Genomic DNA, 19,309 nt, shown 5'->3' with positions numbered 1-19,309 from the left:
TGTCAAAGTTCAACAAAACAAATGTCAAAGGTTACTATCTGAGAAGAAGATAGAGCATCAACAACCACAACAAAATCTCCTCCCTTTATTTTATTTTACTTTGTTTTCTGCATTTTATAAGTAAATTTTATTTGTAAAATGAAATCACATTTTCCAGAATGTTGGGAAGACGACGAAAGGATGAATTATTTATTTTCAGCATTTAGAGGAGAAAAAAACACAAATCCTCATGACTGGAATACAAAAATGAATTTTTGGACTTCAGTTATCACAGCATACTGCAAGTCACATAAGACAGTCACAGTCAATTGTGATACAATAACAGGAGAGTTTAGAAGAGATGGTAAAGTACCCTTGTGTATAGGTGAAGTTTTAAGTGAATTAATTAGGTAAGTCATATGATTTGCGGTTATCATACTTGGTGTGGCGTATGGCAAGCTTATCGGAGAAATAGTGATGAGGCTAGCTGTTTCGGCAGTATTTTCGATAGGATTGTCAACTGTAGGTTTAAATTAGTATTTTCTATCGGCACGGTCAATCGGAACAGGTAATATTTGGGATGGTGGCTATTAATATACTGTAGCACAGTTGACCATAATTAAAATGCCTTGTTTAACGGTCAATCATGTAGTTGAAAAGAATAAATTACCAGTAATGCATAGTTGACATTTACGATAACCTCATTTGACCCACACAGATATTATATTTTATTAATTAATTTGGATGATACGTACATTCATTTTGTCATTTATTTCTGACAGATATAACTTACTGTATAGCATTTGTCCAATTTTCAGGTCTCGAAAACTAGACTCTCTTAACTATTCTGTGGCAAGCAGAGGTTGGTTGTCATGGGGACTCTATGTGTTTGTCAGCTCGCCGTCATATTGGGTTTTTAACAGATTTTGGAAAAAGCCAAGTTCAGACCCAACAGGAGTTTATATTCTCAAAGAGCTTCTCGAGGTAATAAACATTTATTTGTGTTGCTTAATGATGTTTTATCATGTAAGTTGAAATTTATATAAAATACAAAAATGTTTGTTTTCATTTTTCAGGAATATGCAAATTCCCTCCTAGAAGCTCACCATAGCAAAGTGCAATGCGATTCTGCTGATAGTTTAGTAACTTATGAAGAGGTTGAATCTTTATCAGCTGAGTTTTGTCAAGACAAGTCATCATTGGAACTAATTCTAAACCATCTTGAAAAAAACAAGAAAATATGTATTGGATATGCAAGTGATGGGTCAAAGGTGAATTAAAATATTACTGTATGCTTGAGTATAATTCCACCCCATAACTTGGACTAAATTTTGTAAATTCCATTTTTTAAACTAAATTGTATTCAATGTATTACTCAAATCAAATCAAATATACTTTATTCATCATCGTAAAAATATAAAGAAATCAGAAAAATAACCCTGTATTCATTGCACTTTGTCATTATTATGAAGTTGATAATTAAATGTGAATAAATTATTACATTTTTTATTATAATTTTAGGTAGTTAAATTTACTGATGTACGTAATTCTTCTGTAGAACCTTTGAGTGAAGCTGATTTTGGAATTATACGGTAAATAATATTATATCAGTAAATTGAAAATATAATTTATCATTTAACGAATTTTGTATGTTTTGTATTTTTAATAGTTGTCACCTACTTTATTTTTCATTTAGAGGGATCATTTATTTTTATTGTACAAATGTTTTCGCTCTCACATTTTCAAGGTTGAAAAAAACAATAGAGATGGTTAAACTTCAAATGAGAAAAATGTCTGAAAAGAAGACTAAATTACACGAAGAAGCAAAAGCTGCATTAAAAGATTCTTCAAAAATCAAAGTAAGTTATTGTTATATTTCGAGAGAATTCTAAAGCTCTGACTATCACACTGTATCACACTGTATCACACTGTATGTGACAACAAAAGTGTGATGTCATATCACTGCCATATTTAAGCATATCACTACTATATTTGGGCACACCACATTTTTTTTTTGTCAAACTAGTTTGATAGTGTAGGCAGAGCTTTAGTCAATATTAAGATTGCTTGGATAGACCAATAGACTATTCTAAAAATAAATTGTTAGATTGTGCTGAGGATTCAACCATTTACTTGCAGGTTTAAATTAAACACAATGTAAGTGCTTATATTAGAGATCACTTGGCCATTGTTTTATCCTTGTAAGTAACTCACCAAAATGTTTAGTTTGCTTTTTTATTTATATTGTTCAGGCTAAAAATGCTCTGCGGAAAAAGCTCAAAATGGAGAAGATGATTGAGAATGCTGACCAAACCCTAGCAACGCTGGAAAGTTTACTTGACCAAATAAAGACAGCTGAATCACAAAAAGTGGTTAGTACTAGAAAAATATTTCTAGAATCTCTATAAATCTAATTACAAAAAATGTTACTAAAGAATCTAATAAGTTGATCAGGAAATACTTTAGAGCCCTATAAATCAATGACAATTATGTATAATATACCATTTTTTCAGATACTAAATGCGTACGAGGTAGGTGCTTCAGCTTTAAGGAAGACACTAGCTGACCAACGACTAAGGCCTGATGTAGTCCACAATACCATGTCGGATGTACAGGAGGTAAGATAAGCTATGTCGTATTAAGTTCACAATGATAGAGATGCACACATTTTTTTTAAACTGAATCTATAATTACGGATTACAACTATTTTATTTATTTATTTATTACGGTATAAAACAACGTTGGAATATAATTAAGATATAAGATAGACTATATGTATATATAAGTGTTATGTAATTACAATGCTTTATAGGTTGTGGAGATGTGCCAGGATATTTCCACTATAATGCAAGAGAAGAACCAAGAGCTTGAGCAGAGTTACTTAGGAGAGCAGAGTCTGGATCAGAGTGACTTGGAAGCTGAGTTAGAGGCCTTGCTTACTGACAGTAGGACAGAAGAGCACCCAGCTTCAACAACTCGAGGACAAGGTAGCATTTACATGTTTTTAAAGTGTGCCGTGCATGTTCATATAAAATATTGTAACTGAATTATCATCTCTCGATTATCTATCATTATGTCTCTGTCAGATGAAATTAATCAATACTATCAACCATTAAACCAATAAATCGAATTAAGTTGATCATAACAAATATAGGCAATTTTTAAATCATCATATTCTAAAATGAGCTTTTTTTCATTTGCAGGAGATACGCCTTTACGTAGGAGACCAATTTCTTCGGCATCTTCTGATAAGTTTGACGTTGACAGTTTGCCTGATCTACCGTCACATGACATTGAACAAAAACGCGAAAAACTTCACAAATTAATTCCAAGTTGATGATCTACTGTGCATGTAGTTAATGTAATTTGGTATTCTAAATAGAGTAGAGGGGGCTAGAATTAGACCATTTTTCACCAAGTAAGCATAAATAAAATGATGAGAGATTTTGCAAATCACCTGTAACACATACTACTGTACTTCAGCAGGGTGGGTGGAGTAAGCTTGATAAGATAAGATAAGATAAGATAACTTTTATTTTATAACTCTTGTGATATAAATACCTATATACCCACCTGGTCTCACTCTCCCCTTGGTTTAAATCTTGCATATGCTGGACTCAAGAAATAACTTAATATCAAAGAAGAGTTTTAAATAATAATAATTAAGTAATAAGAGTAAATTGAGCCAATTTTATATTTAATAAGTGCATTCAGAAATGTTAGTAAGAGTAAATTTTGGGAAATTAAAATAGAAATAAATGGTCATAAGGGTCTCAGAATTAGGGAAAAATTGACTGACACAAATAAATCATAATTATCTTTGTAAGAATAAATATCACATTATTGCAAATCAAAATAAATATTTTAACTTTGTTTTATTTTTATTTTGTAAAGACTATTTTGTAAATTTAAATCGTGATTTATTATTTAACAAGTTGTTTTGGGTAACTTATCTGTCTGTAAATTGAAAAAGAATTTTTTTTGTAGAGAAACAATGCTAATTTTCGTTTATTGAAGGCAGGAAGAGATACGGTAATACAGGGATAATTTACAGTATATATAAATTATTTAGACAATTATTAATACTCTGAAAAACAAAAAACTGATAATCTGTACTCACCCCCTCATCGTCAGTTATTAAAAGGCGAGAAAAAAAAAGCAGCATGGCAAAAAAGAAATCGAAAAAGAAAAACACAAATAAATCACTTGTTGATCTAGGCTTAGGCCCAGATAGTGATGATAATGTGGAGGAAACGTGTGTGGAATTTCATGAAATGGGACTTGATGACCGTGTGCTGAAGGTTTGTATTTGTTTTAATTTATTCTTTGTATGACTCAGCCAGGCCCAATCTCTGTTTGTCGAAATGATGTCGATGATGAGATCGGCCCCAATTACCGGACCGACCGAATCAGGGTCGTTTCGCACCATTTATATTACGTCTACAGTTACCTCTCACTCTCAGTCATGTTCTCCCAATATATCAATTCCGGCAAATTAAGCGAAGTACCGATCTTCCCAATTTCAGCAAATATTTATGCAGTATAAATTAAATACACAGAATCTAATCTATTAATATTATTATTTAATATTTTATAAGACCAAGAAATCTGTTGACAAATTGATTTAATTTCATTCATATTTTAACATAAAAGTTTGGGTTCGATTGTATTTTTTTTTGCATAGGATATTGCAAAACTTGGCTGGGCCAAACCAACACTCATACAAGAACAGGCCATACCATTGGTTCTTGAGGGTAAAGATGTCATGGCACGTGCAAGGACTGGATCTGGAAAGACGGCTGCCTTTGTTGTTCCTCTTATACAGAAAATACTGCTTCGGAAACTGGTAATATTTAATACAACATATAAAGCTAAGCTTACTACTTACTTGCTGATCGACATGTGTAGTAGTAAGGCCAAATAAAAAAATATACTTGTTAAGCGTCACACCCTCATAAATTTTCAGGGGCGGGGGGACGGTTTTTTTTTTTTTTTTTACTTTTTATAGAGGTATATTTTTGCGCGGTGGACGTTTTGCCCCACTTTTTTTTAGGACGAAACGTCAAACTTTTAAAATGCGAAACAGAACAAAATTGACTATGTATGAAATATTATTGCTTATGACAAAATTGATTTTTGTATTGTTTATATCCAGACGTAATTAAAACATTAAATTTAATTGCCACCAAGCGAAATTGTAGGCCCTAGGCTAACTAATCCGTCCAAGCTGCTACCCCCACCTCACTCATCGGCCATCCGCCGTCTCTCGCTCGACTCATCTATTGGAAATTCCCTATCGCGAGAAGCATGATTTGGTCTAAATAACACTAAATAGTGGGCTGATTTATAGTTTGAAAACAGCTTACGGCATTTCTTAAGTGAAATTTTATTCAACGTATTCATTCTTCTTTGATGAATCCTTTGCCAATTGCTGTGTAAATCAGTATTTAAAGTTGTGATGCAATTCCACAGGTAAACCAGGCATAAGGAAACCCATCGCCCAACAGGACCTCGTGGTGTGCCGATCTCGAGATCATCGTAAACAAAATTGGTAGAGTCCATTATGTATGGGGTGTTTCCTATTTACGAACCTATAAAAAAACGCGCTTCAACCACTGTGTAGGCAAAATATTTATTTCGTTAAATCCCTAAATTGATAATCGCGTATTCTGTAATCACGTGACTGATGATGTAATCCTCAGCGACGTACTAAATGCACATGATTTAATGTGTTGGGGAAAAAGCTTGCTGTTTACCACATTACATGATTCACGGTGCTATTCACGTTTCCTGACGTAAATCGGCGGCGTGTAAATGAAACAATTGTTTTCACCAAATTGCCGTTGTCGCCATAGAGCGATCGGCGGCTAGCGTTGGCTAAGCTAAAAAGTACGTATTTTTCAAAAATTACACTAGCCTAACAAACATTTGCTAGTTTTGAAATTTTCAAATAGCAATTATGAAGAATCTACTAGCAAAATGCTAGTTTGCTAGCGTGAATTTCGAGCCTTACTCTGGAGCTGGGCCGGGCCGCTGAACTTTCCGTTGTATATCGGTAAAAAAAAAAAAAAAAGAGAGGCGGCTGGATAATCAGGAGCGGGCGGTGACGCTTAACAAGTATGTTTTTTTATTTGGCCTAACAGAAAAGTTTTTTACTGACAACTACTAATACTATTTCTCTTAAATATTTGTTTAGCAGAGTTACTGTACTACTTTACTTACTGCACTACTTTACTTACTGTACTATTCATTTCTGTTCTGTTTTCCTATCCTTACCATTTTAAATGAGCTATTCACATCTGATTCCCATTAAAAGTTTATAAATTAAATTTAAAATCCTCATTTTCCTACCACACCCATCATATTTATTAGTATATCATTCATGTAATATATTCCAAATTCAAGTGATACTGTATCTGTATTTAATCTATTATTTTTTATATTATATTTTATTTATTCTTTATATTTAAGACAAGTGATGAACAGTATGTGTCAACTTTAGTATTGACTCCTTCACGAGAACTCTGCAAACAAGTCTACTCTAATATTAAGGTAACAAACATAACATTATTAATGTGTTTATACTTTATATTTAAATTAGTAAATAAATAAGCATAACTTTGACCTGAAACTTTATATTATGTTAAATAATAATATGTTCTAATATCGCTATTTAAAAATATCGATATTTTGCTTTACCTTATGTGTGTTTTAAGAAACATGATTACTGTACAAGAATGATTATTTATGTATATTTATGATTTTGTATGATGAATGGAAATAAGAAAGAGAGAGAGAATAATGTTTTCATATATTTAAATTAATCTGTATAATTTGAAAGGTTATATTGTGTGAAATAATAGGAAGAAGAAGTTAAAATAATATGTATGTTTTAAATAGGATTTATCCAGTAGCTGTTCTAGAGAGGTAAAATGTGCAGATGTGTCAGGTCAGGTCAACATTACAGCACAAAGGTCAGTCCAAATATTGAAAAATGTTCTATTTCATGGTTCTAAATTGATTAATTTTAATGATGAGACTTACCAATGATTAATAGACAACTGTGTCAATTCAACCATCAGTGTACTGTGAAAATGACATTGTGGGATACTTTTTATCAAGGATAAGAAAATTATGAAATAAAGCCAAGGAGTAAAATTTAGTATTTGTTATTACCCTAAATAAAACACACTGTGTGTAGTATGAACGATAGTATGTGATGTGAAATGAGGAACAGTACCTGATATCATTTATTGAAATTGTTATTCACTTCTGTAGAAAAGTTTCATACTGTTACAACTAATAAAAAAATTGAAATGTTTGTTTTTTTCTTGAGGTCAATATTGATGGAAAAACCTGACATTGTTGTTGGAACACCAGGTCGTATTCTGCAACATCTTCAATCCAATAATCTTGACTTGAAGGAATCACTTGAGATGCTGGTAATCGATGAGGCTGATCTAGTGTTCTCGTTTGGTTATGAATCTGATGTCAAAGCTATTCTAGAATACTTACCAAAAATCTACCAATCCATTCTGATGTCAGCAACTCTGAGTGAAGAGGTGGTGGAATTAAAGAAACTTGTGCTACATAATCCTGTAAGAGACAAATTTGGTTTTTCCTGTCTAATATTAGTTTTCCCCTTGCTAACATTTTGTTTGAACATTCAGACTTTTTGTTTAGTTTGGTACAGTACAGGACAGAATTATTGCAAAAATCCCAACGCATTCAACACGTTGTCGTTGCGTTGTGTTTGCGTTGCGTTGAACGGCTTTCAACGTTTAGTTGTTTATTCAACGAAAGTCATTATCAGCATGTCAAGTAAACAATTAGTTATTTCAACGCTAGCTGCTGCAGCACTAGACTGGCCGATTGCACGCCTGAACGATCAGTAACAACAACAGGCAAAATACCTATCGGCAGTCACTACCAGATATTTTAATATAAATAAAATATATATGAAGCTTAGATATATTTTTAAGTATTGAACGGACAGTTACCAAATAAAACACACAGTGATATTTCCCAGTGTTTAGTGAAGGAAAACATCGAATAATAAGGTCGATGCCAAGTCTAACAGTTAACACTGTACTGCTGTAGGCCTTCCGGGGGAAAACACGATCTCACGTCGTAAAATCAAACAACGTGGAAATTACTGACATCAACACACGAGGCCGCCACCCTGGTTTCCTCAAGAAAAACACCACGTGTGTTATGACGTATTTAACGATCGTTAATGACGATGAAGTAATTAATTTTATTTAGGCCTACATTTTTTAGCTGTTCGAGATTCAAGAGATAAAGTTAAAATATTGTTTCTCTATTTTGGTTTTTATTTTATAATTGTCCCATTGTTTGTTGTAATGTAATTTGAAAGAACTAAAAAAATTGACGTGTCCGACACCCATGAACCAATTTAAATCTTTATAAATCGAACAACATTACATTTTTAAGTACAAAAAGCGTTTTGAATACGTTAACAATAGAGCGTGTTGAATGTGTTGAACCCGTTGACCGTTCATTGACGACGTTAAACAATTGAATCCCATAGCGTTGAACGCGTTGAAAACGTTGCGCGTTTTGAAAAGCATCACGCTGTAAACTGATTAAAATCTTGGCTGTTCGCTCGCATATTCTCGCAACTCCCAACTCCCATCCCATTCATACAGTTTCAGGAGGAGGCCAATATAATTATATTAAGAAACAAAACAATAGTATGTTAAAGAGAAAACGCCTAAACCTCGCCTGTAATAATATATTGTCTTGCATCAGAATAAAGTGGTTCTTTATTCTGAATTGTTTGGTTATTCAAATATTTGTGGGTTACACCTTGGCGTGAATAATATGGTATGGCACAGGTTTTGATTTTAAAGAAAACGCCTAACATTGCCTATTGTCATCAAATTGGTCATTCCTATTTCTTGATTATATTTAACGCTTTTCTCTGCATGGGTTACGTTAGGCATCACAATAATTAATTTATAATATAATACATGATAATGATATATTTATGGATAATAATAAAACTAAACGATTTTTTTTCCCTTTTAATTACGCGTTATTTCATAATGAATGAACTCTTCACCTTTCGATCAGTTCGTCCCTCACGTCACGAAAAGCATGCGTGAAAAAGACGACGACCATGCTGGATCGTTATGTTGGTGGTGTATTGTTGCCTTCCATGGCGGCGGGTGTAGGCTACGTTGTTTTTATAAATAATCGAGAAAAATGTAGTACAGTACTGCGAAGTTTTTAGTTTGGAAATAATTAATTACGATGTGACCTAGCCTCCAAGATTCACCGCCGCCTTAACTTTGGTATTTAATACTCCAGTTAATATAGGCACACAGTAATGGAGGACATGACCACTACTTTTAACTGCGATGGCAGACGCGGCTCATATACACACGGGGCCTACTCGTTAGTAGTAGGCCTAGCCTAGTGTAATATATTAAGCTAGGCTTCCGCGGAAAAATACACATTATGTTTGTTTTCTTAAATATTTGTAATACTGTATTTTATACTATTACTACTACTACTAATACACACTGGCAATCTGTAAATACCATACGAATCCGATTGTTCGTTATTTCAACGCAAACTCAACGCAACACATTGTGTTGGTTGAATAAACAGTTCAACGAACTCAACACTTTCAACGCCAACGGACAACGCAGTTTCAACGCGTTGTCAACACTTTAACAATGCGTTGAATGCGTTCAAAATCTGCAATAATTCTGTCCGGTACTGTAGTCTTTGCAGTTTCTATAGTTGATAATGTAATAATTCCAGTACTGAATGTCAGATGTTTAACATTCATATCTTGACCAAGTTCAAAAGTCGATAACAAGTTGGGGAAGCTGCAGATAGTATACAAATATTGACTGGGATGAGGGGCACGGTTAACAATATAGCCTAAGATGATCTGGAGACTATACTATATTCCGAAACGAAGTCGAGGGATATAGTATAGTCTCCAGATCAATGGTGAAACCCAGTAAATATTTGTTTTATATACCATACAATGCAATTTGGCTGTAGGCTAGGCCAAAGTGAATGCATAACATGGACTTGGTTGGAGTAGGCCTAGGTAGCTAGAAGAAAAAAAAATTTGATTTGATAATTCGTCGCTTCCAGATATGCGATAAATATTCCCAAATCATACTTTATTTGTTTCTACATATTTTAACTGGCCGCTCCATCAGTCAGCTCCATCTACAAAAGTGAATCATATTATAGACTAGGACTAGCTATGAAATCATTCCGTCGCGCATGTGTATCCAATTGTATTGAAGTGGAAACAGACATGCGTAGTTCAGCCAGTCTATAGTTCAAGGGCATGGCAATAACTATAGACCGGCGATTAACCAATCAGATGCTATGATTTGAAAGGTACCGATATATAATTAAGTGTCTTTAAACATTAAACTACTACATTTACAATTATTTAAATTAGGTGATTTTAAAGTTGGAGGATTCCGATTTAGCAGACAGTGGCCAGCTATCCCAATACCATGTGAAATGCGCCCAGGATGACAAGTTTCTACTTATCTTCTCATTACTCAAGTTAAAGCTGATTCGAGGCAAGACAATTATCTTTGTGAATACAATTGACAGGTGTATCAGGTAAAGTATAGATCATGTATATGTTAAATTTTAATGTGGCTTGGTTGGCATGCTTGCTTACCAATACTTGGTTCAAACCTTGTAAAAATTCCAAAATTTTATGGCCAATACAATGCCACTATTTAATCCTTGTATGAGACTTTTTTATGAAAGCAAGTGTTTTACATCCTGTAATTGTCAAGCCAGTGCTTGTTTTTGGATGGTGTGAAAAAAAATATTATCATTGTTATTTTTTCCAAAGCATTCAGAGAAATACAGTCAACTCTCCCAATAGCGAACACCTTTGGGCTGGCCTAACATGTCTGGTTTTACAGAAAGTCTGATATTCGAAATGAATTTTTAATGGTAAAAAAAATGAATTTAGAACCTTTTGAATCTCAAGAAAAGTCTTGGGAGAGACTGTAGTAAACAATTTGTAAATACAGTATCATTTTAATATTTTGTTTAATTTTTGCAGACTAAAGCTGTTCTTGGAACAGTTTCAAATACGTAGTTGTGTATTGAACTCTGAACTTCCTGTGAATTCACGTTGTCATATAGTAAACCAATTCAACAGTGGCCTCTATGACATCATCATTGCGTCAGATGAAAGCATCATATTGGACAAAAAGCATAATGTTGCCGATGGTGAAAGTAACAAACAGTTGAAGTAAGTTAAATCCGGATTGCTATAAAACAGTCTTAACTGATGGTCGTAACTCCCTGATTAAAGCCGGCTTTAATATCAGATAGATGGTCTTACTAAAGCCACCCCTGTTAGACCATTGCTATAAAACAGTCTTAGCTAAGACCGCGTACATCAACAACTTGAGGGCACACTTTACGCCAAATAAGTTAATGTTCGTCACGCTTGTTCAATTTACAAACATACAATATTTTAGCAGATGCTCGGTGCTATATCTAAATTTGTCCATGGGCAAATTCCATGATACAGCATCACCAGTGAAAAGTATATGTAGTGTCTGTATCAGATTCTTACTTAACCTAACCCATGATACTGGCATCATATGTGAAACACATGAGATGCTGTATTACGGAAGTATTGTCATATTATACTAGACACTAATCATTCTGTAGTATAATCATGAATATTCATGACCTACACAACTAATGCCCATATTTAGTTTTTTGATATTGTAAATACTAATCATCAATTTTCACATTTTTTTTTTCAGAAAGAAAATCAAGAAAAAATCTAAAGAATACGGTGTATCAAGGGGAATAGACTTTCAAAATGTCTCAAACGTAGTGAATTTTGATTTCCCATTGTCTCTGAAAGCGTACATCCACCGTGTAGGAAGGTGAGACAGAATAATAATTAAATATAACTCTCAACAACCCACACCAACCCCCAACAACCCACACCCCCCCCCCCCCCAACCCGACCACATATCACCCAGATGATCTTCTAATTCTAGAGAGTCTCCCATAGATTTATGATATTTCACCATGGAAGGTGTGACAGATTAGTAATTAAAGACACTGATATCAATCTAAATAAGTATAATTCCCCTTTCGCAACCGCCGCACCTCCACCCACCCTCTCCCAATATCAGACCCACTGCTAAGCCGTCTCCCATAGGTGAAATTTTACAGAAACATCAAGCCAATCTTGCACTACAACTCCTGGGTATTGAAGATCAAGCACTAACTAATTAGTTTTGTTTAATACATTTTAAAGGACTGCAAGAGGTGATCAGTTGGGTACATCACTCTCATTTGTTGGTGAAAATGAATTGGATGTTTTTAATGAGATAGAAAGCACGCTTCAATCAGGTATTTAAATGATCCAGTCAAATCAATACATACTGTGTGCCTATTACTTTACAGTGATCCTGAAGTATCTATCTAACTAACCACTAATAATAATAATTCATTCTTATATAGCGCATATAAGCAAGCTCTCAATGCGCTGAACATTATTACCCCAGTCATTTTTTTGGATCAAACACATGGAAACATATATCCCATAATGCAGCTAGTAATCAGCGCAAATTTCTATTCTAACCGGGTACCCAATTTATACACCTGGGTGGAGAGAGGCAAACGTAAATAAAGCATCTTGCCTACGGATACAAGCAATGCAACGAGAGTTGGATTCTAACCTCGGTCTCACAATCAGTATGCCAACGTCCAACACACTGCGCCACACGCCCTCACATCTAATCCAATCTATCTTTGTAGGTGACAATGCATCTCCACTGAAGCCATATAAATTTAGAATGTCTGAGATAGAAGGATTCAGATACCGGGCACAGGTTAGTGTTGTAGTCTTGCTTTAAAAAAATATTTTTAACAAAAATTTCTTTCTGCATAATGTACATTTAAGGTTTTATAAAATTGACAGTGCTGTGGGTATTAGTTGAAGGATCTCAATGGAGATACAAATAAAATAAGCCAAAAGCTAAATAAAAAATAAGACTGCCAGAAATAAATTAAAAGAAAACGAAATTAAATAACTCATGCATATTTAAGGCTTTGATCAATTGCATGAGAAGTATATATAGTTTGTTTGTATAATATCTTTGCTTTTAAGTATAAAGAGCCAAGTGATAAAAAATTATTTAATGTAAGTTTGCAAACAAAACAAAAGCTATGTATCTTAATACATGTAAATATCCAATGGTTATTGTTCCTGCAGGATGCATTGAGAGCTGTCACAAAAGTTGCTGTCAAGGAGGCTAGGTTAAAAGAGATCAAGTCCGAAATTTTGAATTCCAAGAAACTGAAAACGTATTTTGATGATAATCCACGAGACTTGAAGTTGTTACGTCATGACAAGGCATTGCATTCAGCTAAAGTACATGCAGAGCTCTCTTCTGTACCTGACTATCTAGGTTGGTTAGACTGAAGGTTATTGTTAAATTACATGCAGTGCTCTCTTCTGTACCAGACTACCTAGGTTGGTTAGACTGAATGTTATTGTTAAGTACATGCAGAGCTCTCTTCTGTACCCGACTACCTACCTAGGTAGGAAGTAATAGTCACAAATGAGGATGTTAGTATAGTTAATATAAATGGTTTTTTTTTAAACAATCATCGACATTTTTATTCCATAATCAGATAAAAACGTATACAAATACAATAAAAATATATGTTAAGCCATTTGGCTATATAGAAAATACTCCGTTACTCTCATATTTATTCTGTTGGTGGCATATATTTCAGATATAGAAAATATACTATGTTATGGGTAAATAAAGTTAGGTATTTTGATTAGTAGTAATACATGCCTTGCTAAGTTGATTACAGCTACAAGATAGATGAAGCAGACAATATAATTTATTTCTTTATTTTTCTAATTAATATTTTTCTGGTTTCTTTTTTTCAAGTTCCAAAAGCTTTAAAAGGCAATACATCATTCACAAGGAAACGTGTTAACCCAGATGCAAATAGTACTCAAATAGAATCAAAGGCTGTCAAAATAAAGGTAGGTAATTTGAGGTAGATAAATGTATGTATGTAGTAACAAGAGTGCTGATCTGCAACACCTAATATGTGAGAAGCAAAAGAAACAGTGTTTCTAGTGTTTTTGTGAATTCCTCTCACGTGACGATATGCATCAGTGAGCAACTGTGCATATACATACACCTAATATGTGAGAAGCAAAAGAAACAATGTTTCTAGTGTCTTTGTGAATGATATGCATCAGTGAGCAACTGTGCATACACAGATTTTAGGTATCATCTTTTTACAACTACTGTATTGAACAATTAAAATACTTTGATTACTAACGCCTATTTTCATAGGCAAAATAAACTACAAAAACATTACCCCTATAAATCAATATCCTCAAATTAGTAGTGAACATTATGTTAATAATATTTCATTAAATTCTTATCATTTCAGAGAAAGAAAGAAGAGAATCCATTAAAAAGTTTTAAATTTAAACGTTCAAGTCAAACATAGAGATCAATGTGTCAACACTTTTTAATGAGCAGGTCAAAATTGGTATCTTTCTGTCAAAATAATTTTATTAAAAACATTCTGTAAAAAATATATTACTGTAATTACAAGTTGTTTTGTGTTTCTTTTTCAAATCATATTTTCATTCAAAATATTTTGGCACCATTGTTCAGTTATTCACTTGGAAGTGACCATCACACAAATTTAAAGGCCAGGTGCGGGCAAAAAATGTCTATTGATCATACATTCCAATAATTATCGATCTATAGTTTCCCCTATGTTTCATAATTTTTGGGATTTTATTTGTGTTACACGAGCTTGTTGAAAATAAGCACCATCTTATCAGTGGGGGATAATTCAAATTACACAGTAAAATCTCTATTCCTTTGTACACACATTTTTTAAATAGAGAGGCATTTTAAAAAGCTATGAAAAATAAACGGTGTGGTAAAAAATGTTATCAGATGACTAAATAAGGTAATATAACTTGAATATTATATTTCTGGTATTTTTATTCAACTTAAGATTTTTTTTTTCATGCTATAGCAAAAATTATCCACCGTATATCCACCATCTTTTTTCACCTTCTAGGGAGTCACTAGACATGTTATTACATTAGGTTAACTACCTAACTACTGAAAAAAAAGTCTTCCTGGTTTTTTTTTGTGTAGGAATTTTGCCAAATTTTGTATTTGACCATATTAAGGAAAATTCATGTTTTTTCGTCTTGATTTCTGTTACAAATATTTGATTTATGTACAATTAACCAAATATTATATTTAAAATTCATGCCAGTACCTAAGCTTTAAAATTATTTACGCATTGGTTCACATCAGACATGACGTGACGTAAGAATCGATGCTCTGTGATGACGCATCCGATGTGAACATATAATATAACATAAGTGCTGGATTTCATCTTCGGTACTAAAATAACACTAATTCCCTGTATATTAAGGCCAATGGTAAACTTTTATGTTGCGCTTACTAAAACGTGCTGGCCTTTGTTACGATGATCTTCTTGCTGTGTACAAAAACCTGTCCTAGACTATGCCGTTCCAGTGTGGCACCCCAGTTTAACACAAGCTCAGTCTGCTAAATTACAGAGAATTCAACGTAGGGCTTGCCGTTGCATCCTTGGTGATAATTTTGTCTGATCATATAATGCTGTCCTTAGTAGGTTCGGGTTGGAAACTGTATCGGCTCGCAGGGATGATTTTTGTAGGGTTTTCGCTGATAAGGCTTTCAGATCTTCCAGATTTAACAATTGGTTTCCCCTTTCAAATAGTACCACATACATGTTCCTTAGAAAACCGAAGTGCAATATGAATAGATTTAAGAATAGCCCAATTATTTACATGACAAAATTACTTGAAACCATTTACAGTGCATCCTTGTATCGCTACGACAGAGTTTCCAACTCATGAGTTTCCAACTCATTCTTATCTTGTCTCGTGCAATTTTGTTCCAATTGTTTTATATATCATATTGACCATGTTTTTGCCCAACTGCGGTTTTTTTTTTCTCCGTACTGTGTGTTTTTTTGTGTGTGATGTTGTAAATTGATTTAGGCTAATATATTATTTCTGCAATTCAGCCCGTTGTCATAATGTGTTAATGATTTATGCACTTCTGCTATAGCATTCCCAAACCAATTGTGTAGACACTGATTCAATCATGTTTCTTTTTGTTATTTGGTTTACTACATTCAAACATAACACTATACATATTTTACTTGTTCCTTTAATCACAAATTATCATATTGACATACATATAATAATAATTGTGTTTATGTAAACCATAGTTAATATTTAAAACACAAACATCAATACCTTACTAAATTGCATACATACATAAATATTGGTACTGTTTAATTCATATAAAATTATCATAACATTATCCAAATCATTTCAGCAGGTAAAATATAAATAAAAATGAAATGAACTCATTAGTACTTGTTTTCAATAATAGAATGAATTAAAATTGAGAATCAAAATGCTTTGTTTACATGCTATGGTGTTACTGTATATTAACATATGATATAAATAAGTCACAGAAATTATAATGAAATATTAATGCAAATTACAAGTACATTGATGATTTAAACAATATGCATAATTTGTATTTTTAACCAATTAGTCTTCATTAATAACCAACCAATAGCCAACCCAAGAGGCACCCCTATTAAGGGGACATTTTGTTGGTGTTCTACTATGTTACAGCCAACCCAAAAAGGGACACCTTTATTAAGGGGACATTTTGTTGGTGTTATACTATATTTATGCTTACAGTAATTGTCTAGATGTAAAATATGCAAGTTGAACTAGAAACTAAAATTATTTGGATATCAAATACATATTTTGTCAAATTGATAGACAAGTTGTACAACAAATGATTATTAATATGCAAACCAGTGGGTTTACATTTAAAATGTGCATATTGCAATATTTGTATTTACCATTTAATCTTACATTTTAATGAATTGACTTTGGAATACAGTACATCATTCCGACTTTTCTATTCTTGCACTCTTTAGATATCACTCTCTAAGTTTAAATACAATTTATCACACAAAGAGATTTAAATATGGTCATTAAATAGATATCACTTCAGTGTTAATTATTACTCTTCTATTTAAACTTTTAGTCATATTCATCACCTCAATTGATAAATTGCAATTTTGCATATTAAGTTGAGTCAAACGAAGCCTATCTGATTCTATCATACAGATAAAAGATGCCAGTAAACCACTATCAACTTGACTGAGATTATTATCACTTATATCCAGGTTAGATAACCAAAAGGTAGCTGCTGTTCCACTGGAACACTCTGTGATCATATTATTTAATATCTCACCTGATAAATTGCAATTATGCATATTAAGTTGAGAGAAACCAAGCCTACCTGAACTATTTTTATTCCTACAGATTAAAGATGCCAGTAAAGCACCATCAATTTGACTGAGATTGTTATCACTTATATCCAGTTTACCTAATCTCAAGGTAGCTGTTCTACTAGAACACTCTGTGATCATATTATTCATCACCTCACCTGATAAATTGCAATTATGAATATTAAGTTGAGACAAACAAACCCTACCTGAACTATTTTTATTCATACCGATTAAAGATGCCAGTAAAGCACCATCAATTTGACTGAGATTATTATCACTTATATCCAGTTTAGATAACCAAAAGGTAGCTGTTCTACTAGAACACTCTGTGATCATATTATTCATCACCTCACCTGATAAATTGCAATTATGCATATTAAGTTGAGAGAAATCAAACCTAAATGAACTATTTTTAATCATACAGATTAAAGATGCCAGTAAAGCACCATCAATTTGACTGAGATTATTATCACTTATATCCAGTTTAGATAATCTCAAGGTAGCTGTTCTACTAGAACACTCTGTGATCATATTATTCATGATCTCACCTGATAAATTGCAATTATGCATATTAAGTTCAGGCAAACGAAGACTACCATAACTATCTTTATTCATACAGATAAAAGATGCCAGTAAAGCACCATCAATTTGACTGAGATTATTATCACTTATATCCAGTTTATCTAATCTCGAGGTAGCTTTTCTAATAGAACACTCTGTGATCATATTATTCATGATCTCACCTGATAAATTGCAATTATGCATATTAAGTTGAGAGCAATCAAACCTAAATGAACTATTTTTAATCATACAGATTAAAGATGCCAGTAAAGCACCATCAATTTGACTGAGATTATTATCACTTATATCCAGTTTATATAACCTTAAGGTAGCTGTTCTACTAGAACACTCTGTGATCATATTATTCATGATCTTACCTGATAAATTGCAATTATGCATATTAAGATGAGTCAAAGGAAGCCTACCATAACTATCTTTATTCATACAGATAAAAGATGCCAGTAAAGCACCATCAATTTGACTGAGATTATTATCACTTATATCCAGATTAGATAATCTCAAGGTAGCTTTTCTAATAGAATACTCTGTGATCATATTATTCATGATCTTACCTGATAAATTGCAATTATGCATATTAAGTTGAGACAAACTAAGCATACTCGAACTATCTTTATTCATACAGATTAAAGATGCCAGTAAAGCACCATCAACTTGACTGAGATTATTATCACTTATATGAAGTTTGTCTAATGTTAACATAATTGGTTGCTTAGCATGTATTACTTCACTTGAACGAACTGATTTACTACAACATTGTAGGCCTAATACTACATCATTCAATACAGTACCTGTAATAGTGTTAGGATGTGCATAGAAACATTTCAGTTTTGGTGAATTTGTTAAAATGTGAACTAATGTAGCAGTTGATCTATCATGAATATAAAATTCCTCTATGTCATATTTCATATTGTGTTTTTCACATTCATCTATTACATAATCCACACAATCTCTAGTAATCGTGTTCAAAATCCTTTCTTGATTTGACACAGCAATCAAACTGTGAGCAATTGCTTTACCTTTTGCTTCAGGTGGCATATCACTATACACGTTTTCAGCAATGTGAAAAGAAGGTATGTCATGAACTTTTCTCAAAAGGTATAATACATTTTCTGTATGTACATTTGTATTTGGTTCATAGTGAGTGAGAAAGAATCTTAATGAGTTACATACATCATTAATTTGTATGTCTAACTTTGTTGTTGTTATATGTTTCATAAGGTTAGTTTCTACTTCCTCCAAATGCTTATCATTACTACTTCTTTCTACTTCTTTCAAAAGCAAAATCAAAGAACGAAATGTTGGAAAACTATTTGTGATCCAATGT

General features: G+C 32.9%; 2 protein-coding genes across 2 annotated transcripts; both read left to right on the top strand.

The window, feature by feature from the left end:
* Positions 1 to 45: 45 nt before the first annotated feature.
* On the top strand, positions 46 to 3,826 carry LOC140046195 (charged multivesicular body protein 7-like). The gene is made up of 9 exons (XM_072090754.1): positions 46 to 389; positions 798 to 963; positions 1,056 to 1,250; positions 1,501 to 1,571; positions 1,727 to 1,838; positions 2,232 to 2,351; positions 2,493 to 2,597; positions 2,792 to 2,966; positions 3,183 to 3,826. Exons 1-9 carry the CDS (start codon positions 139 to 141, stop codon positions 3,314 to 3,316), a joined length of 1,329 nt encoding a protein of 442 aa, XP_071946855.1. The 5' UTR covers positions 46 to 138; the 3' UTR covers positions 3,317 to 3,826.
* Positions 3,827 to 4,130: 304 nt separating this feature from the next.
* On the top strand, positions 4,131 to 15,823 carry LOC140046194 (probable ATP-dependent RNA helicase DDX56). The gene is made up of 13 exons (XM_072090753.1): positions 4,131 to 4,280; positions 4,664 to 4,825; positions 6,451 to 6,531; positions 6,880 to 6,953; positions 7,316 to 7,577; positions 10,436 to 10,605; positions 11,063 to 11,254; positions 11,781 to 11,906; positions 12,287 to 12,381; positions 12,790 to 12,863; positions 13,247 to 13,442; positions 13,938 to 14,035; positions 14,455 to 15,823. Exons 1-13 carry the CDS (start codon positions 4,143 to 4,145, stop codon positions 14,512 to 14,514), a joined length of 1,728 nt encoding a protein of 575 aa, XP_071946854.1. The 5' UTR covers positions 4,131 to 4,142; the 3' UTR covers positions 14,515 to 15,823.
* Positions 15,824 to 19,309: the final 3,486 nt, after the last annotated feature.

Source organism: Antedon mediterranea, chromosome 4 (genome assembly GCF_964355755.1).
Source record: "Antedon mediterranea chromosome 4, ecAntMedi1.1, whole genome shotgun sequence".
NCBI lineage: Eukaryota > Metazoa > Echinodermata > Crinoidea > Comatulida > Antedonidae > Antedon > Antedon mediterranea.
The sequence above is the reverse complement of the archived record's forward strand: the minus strand, read 5'-3'. Positions and strand labels throughout refer to the sequence as shown.

Coding starts and splice junctions, on each gene's coding strand:
- LOC140046195 (XM_072090754.1), top strand. CDS start 139: ATGAAATCACATTTTCCAGAATGTTGGGAAGACGACGAAAGGATGAAT. Junction 1,839..2,231: donor AAGATTCTTCAAAAATCAAA/GTAAGTTATTGT, acceptor TATATTGTTCAG/GCTAAAAATGCTCTGCGGAA. Junction 2,967..3,182: donor TTCAACAACTCGAGGACAAG/GTAGCATTTACA, acceptor TTTCATTTGCAG/GAGATACGCCTTTACGTAGG.
- LOC140046194 (XM_072090753.1), top strand. CDS start 4,143: ATGGCAAAAAAGAAATCGAAAAAGAAAAACACAAATAAATCACTTGTT. Junction 4,281..4,663: donor TTGATGACCGTGTGCTGAAG/GTTTGTATTTGT, acceptor TTTTTTGCATAG/GATATTGCAAAACTTGGCTG. Junction 12,382..12,789: donor AGAAAGCACGCTTCAATCAG/GTATTTAAATGA, acceptor CTATCTTTGTAG/GTGACAATGCATCTCCACTG.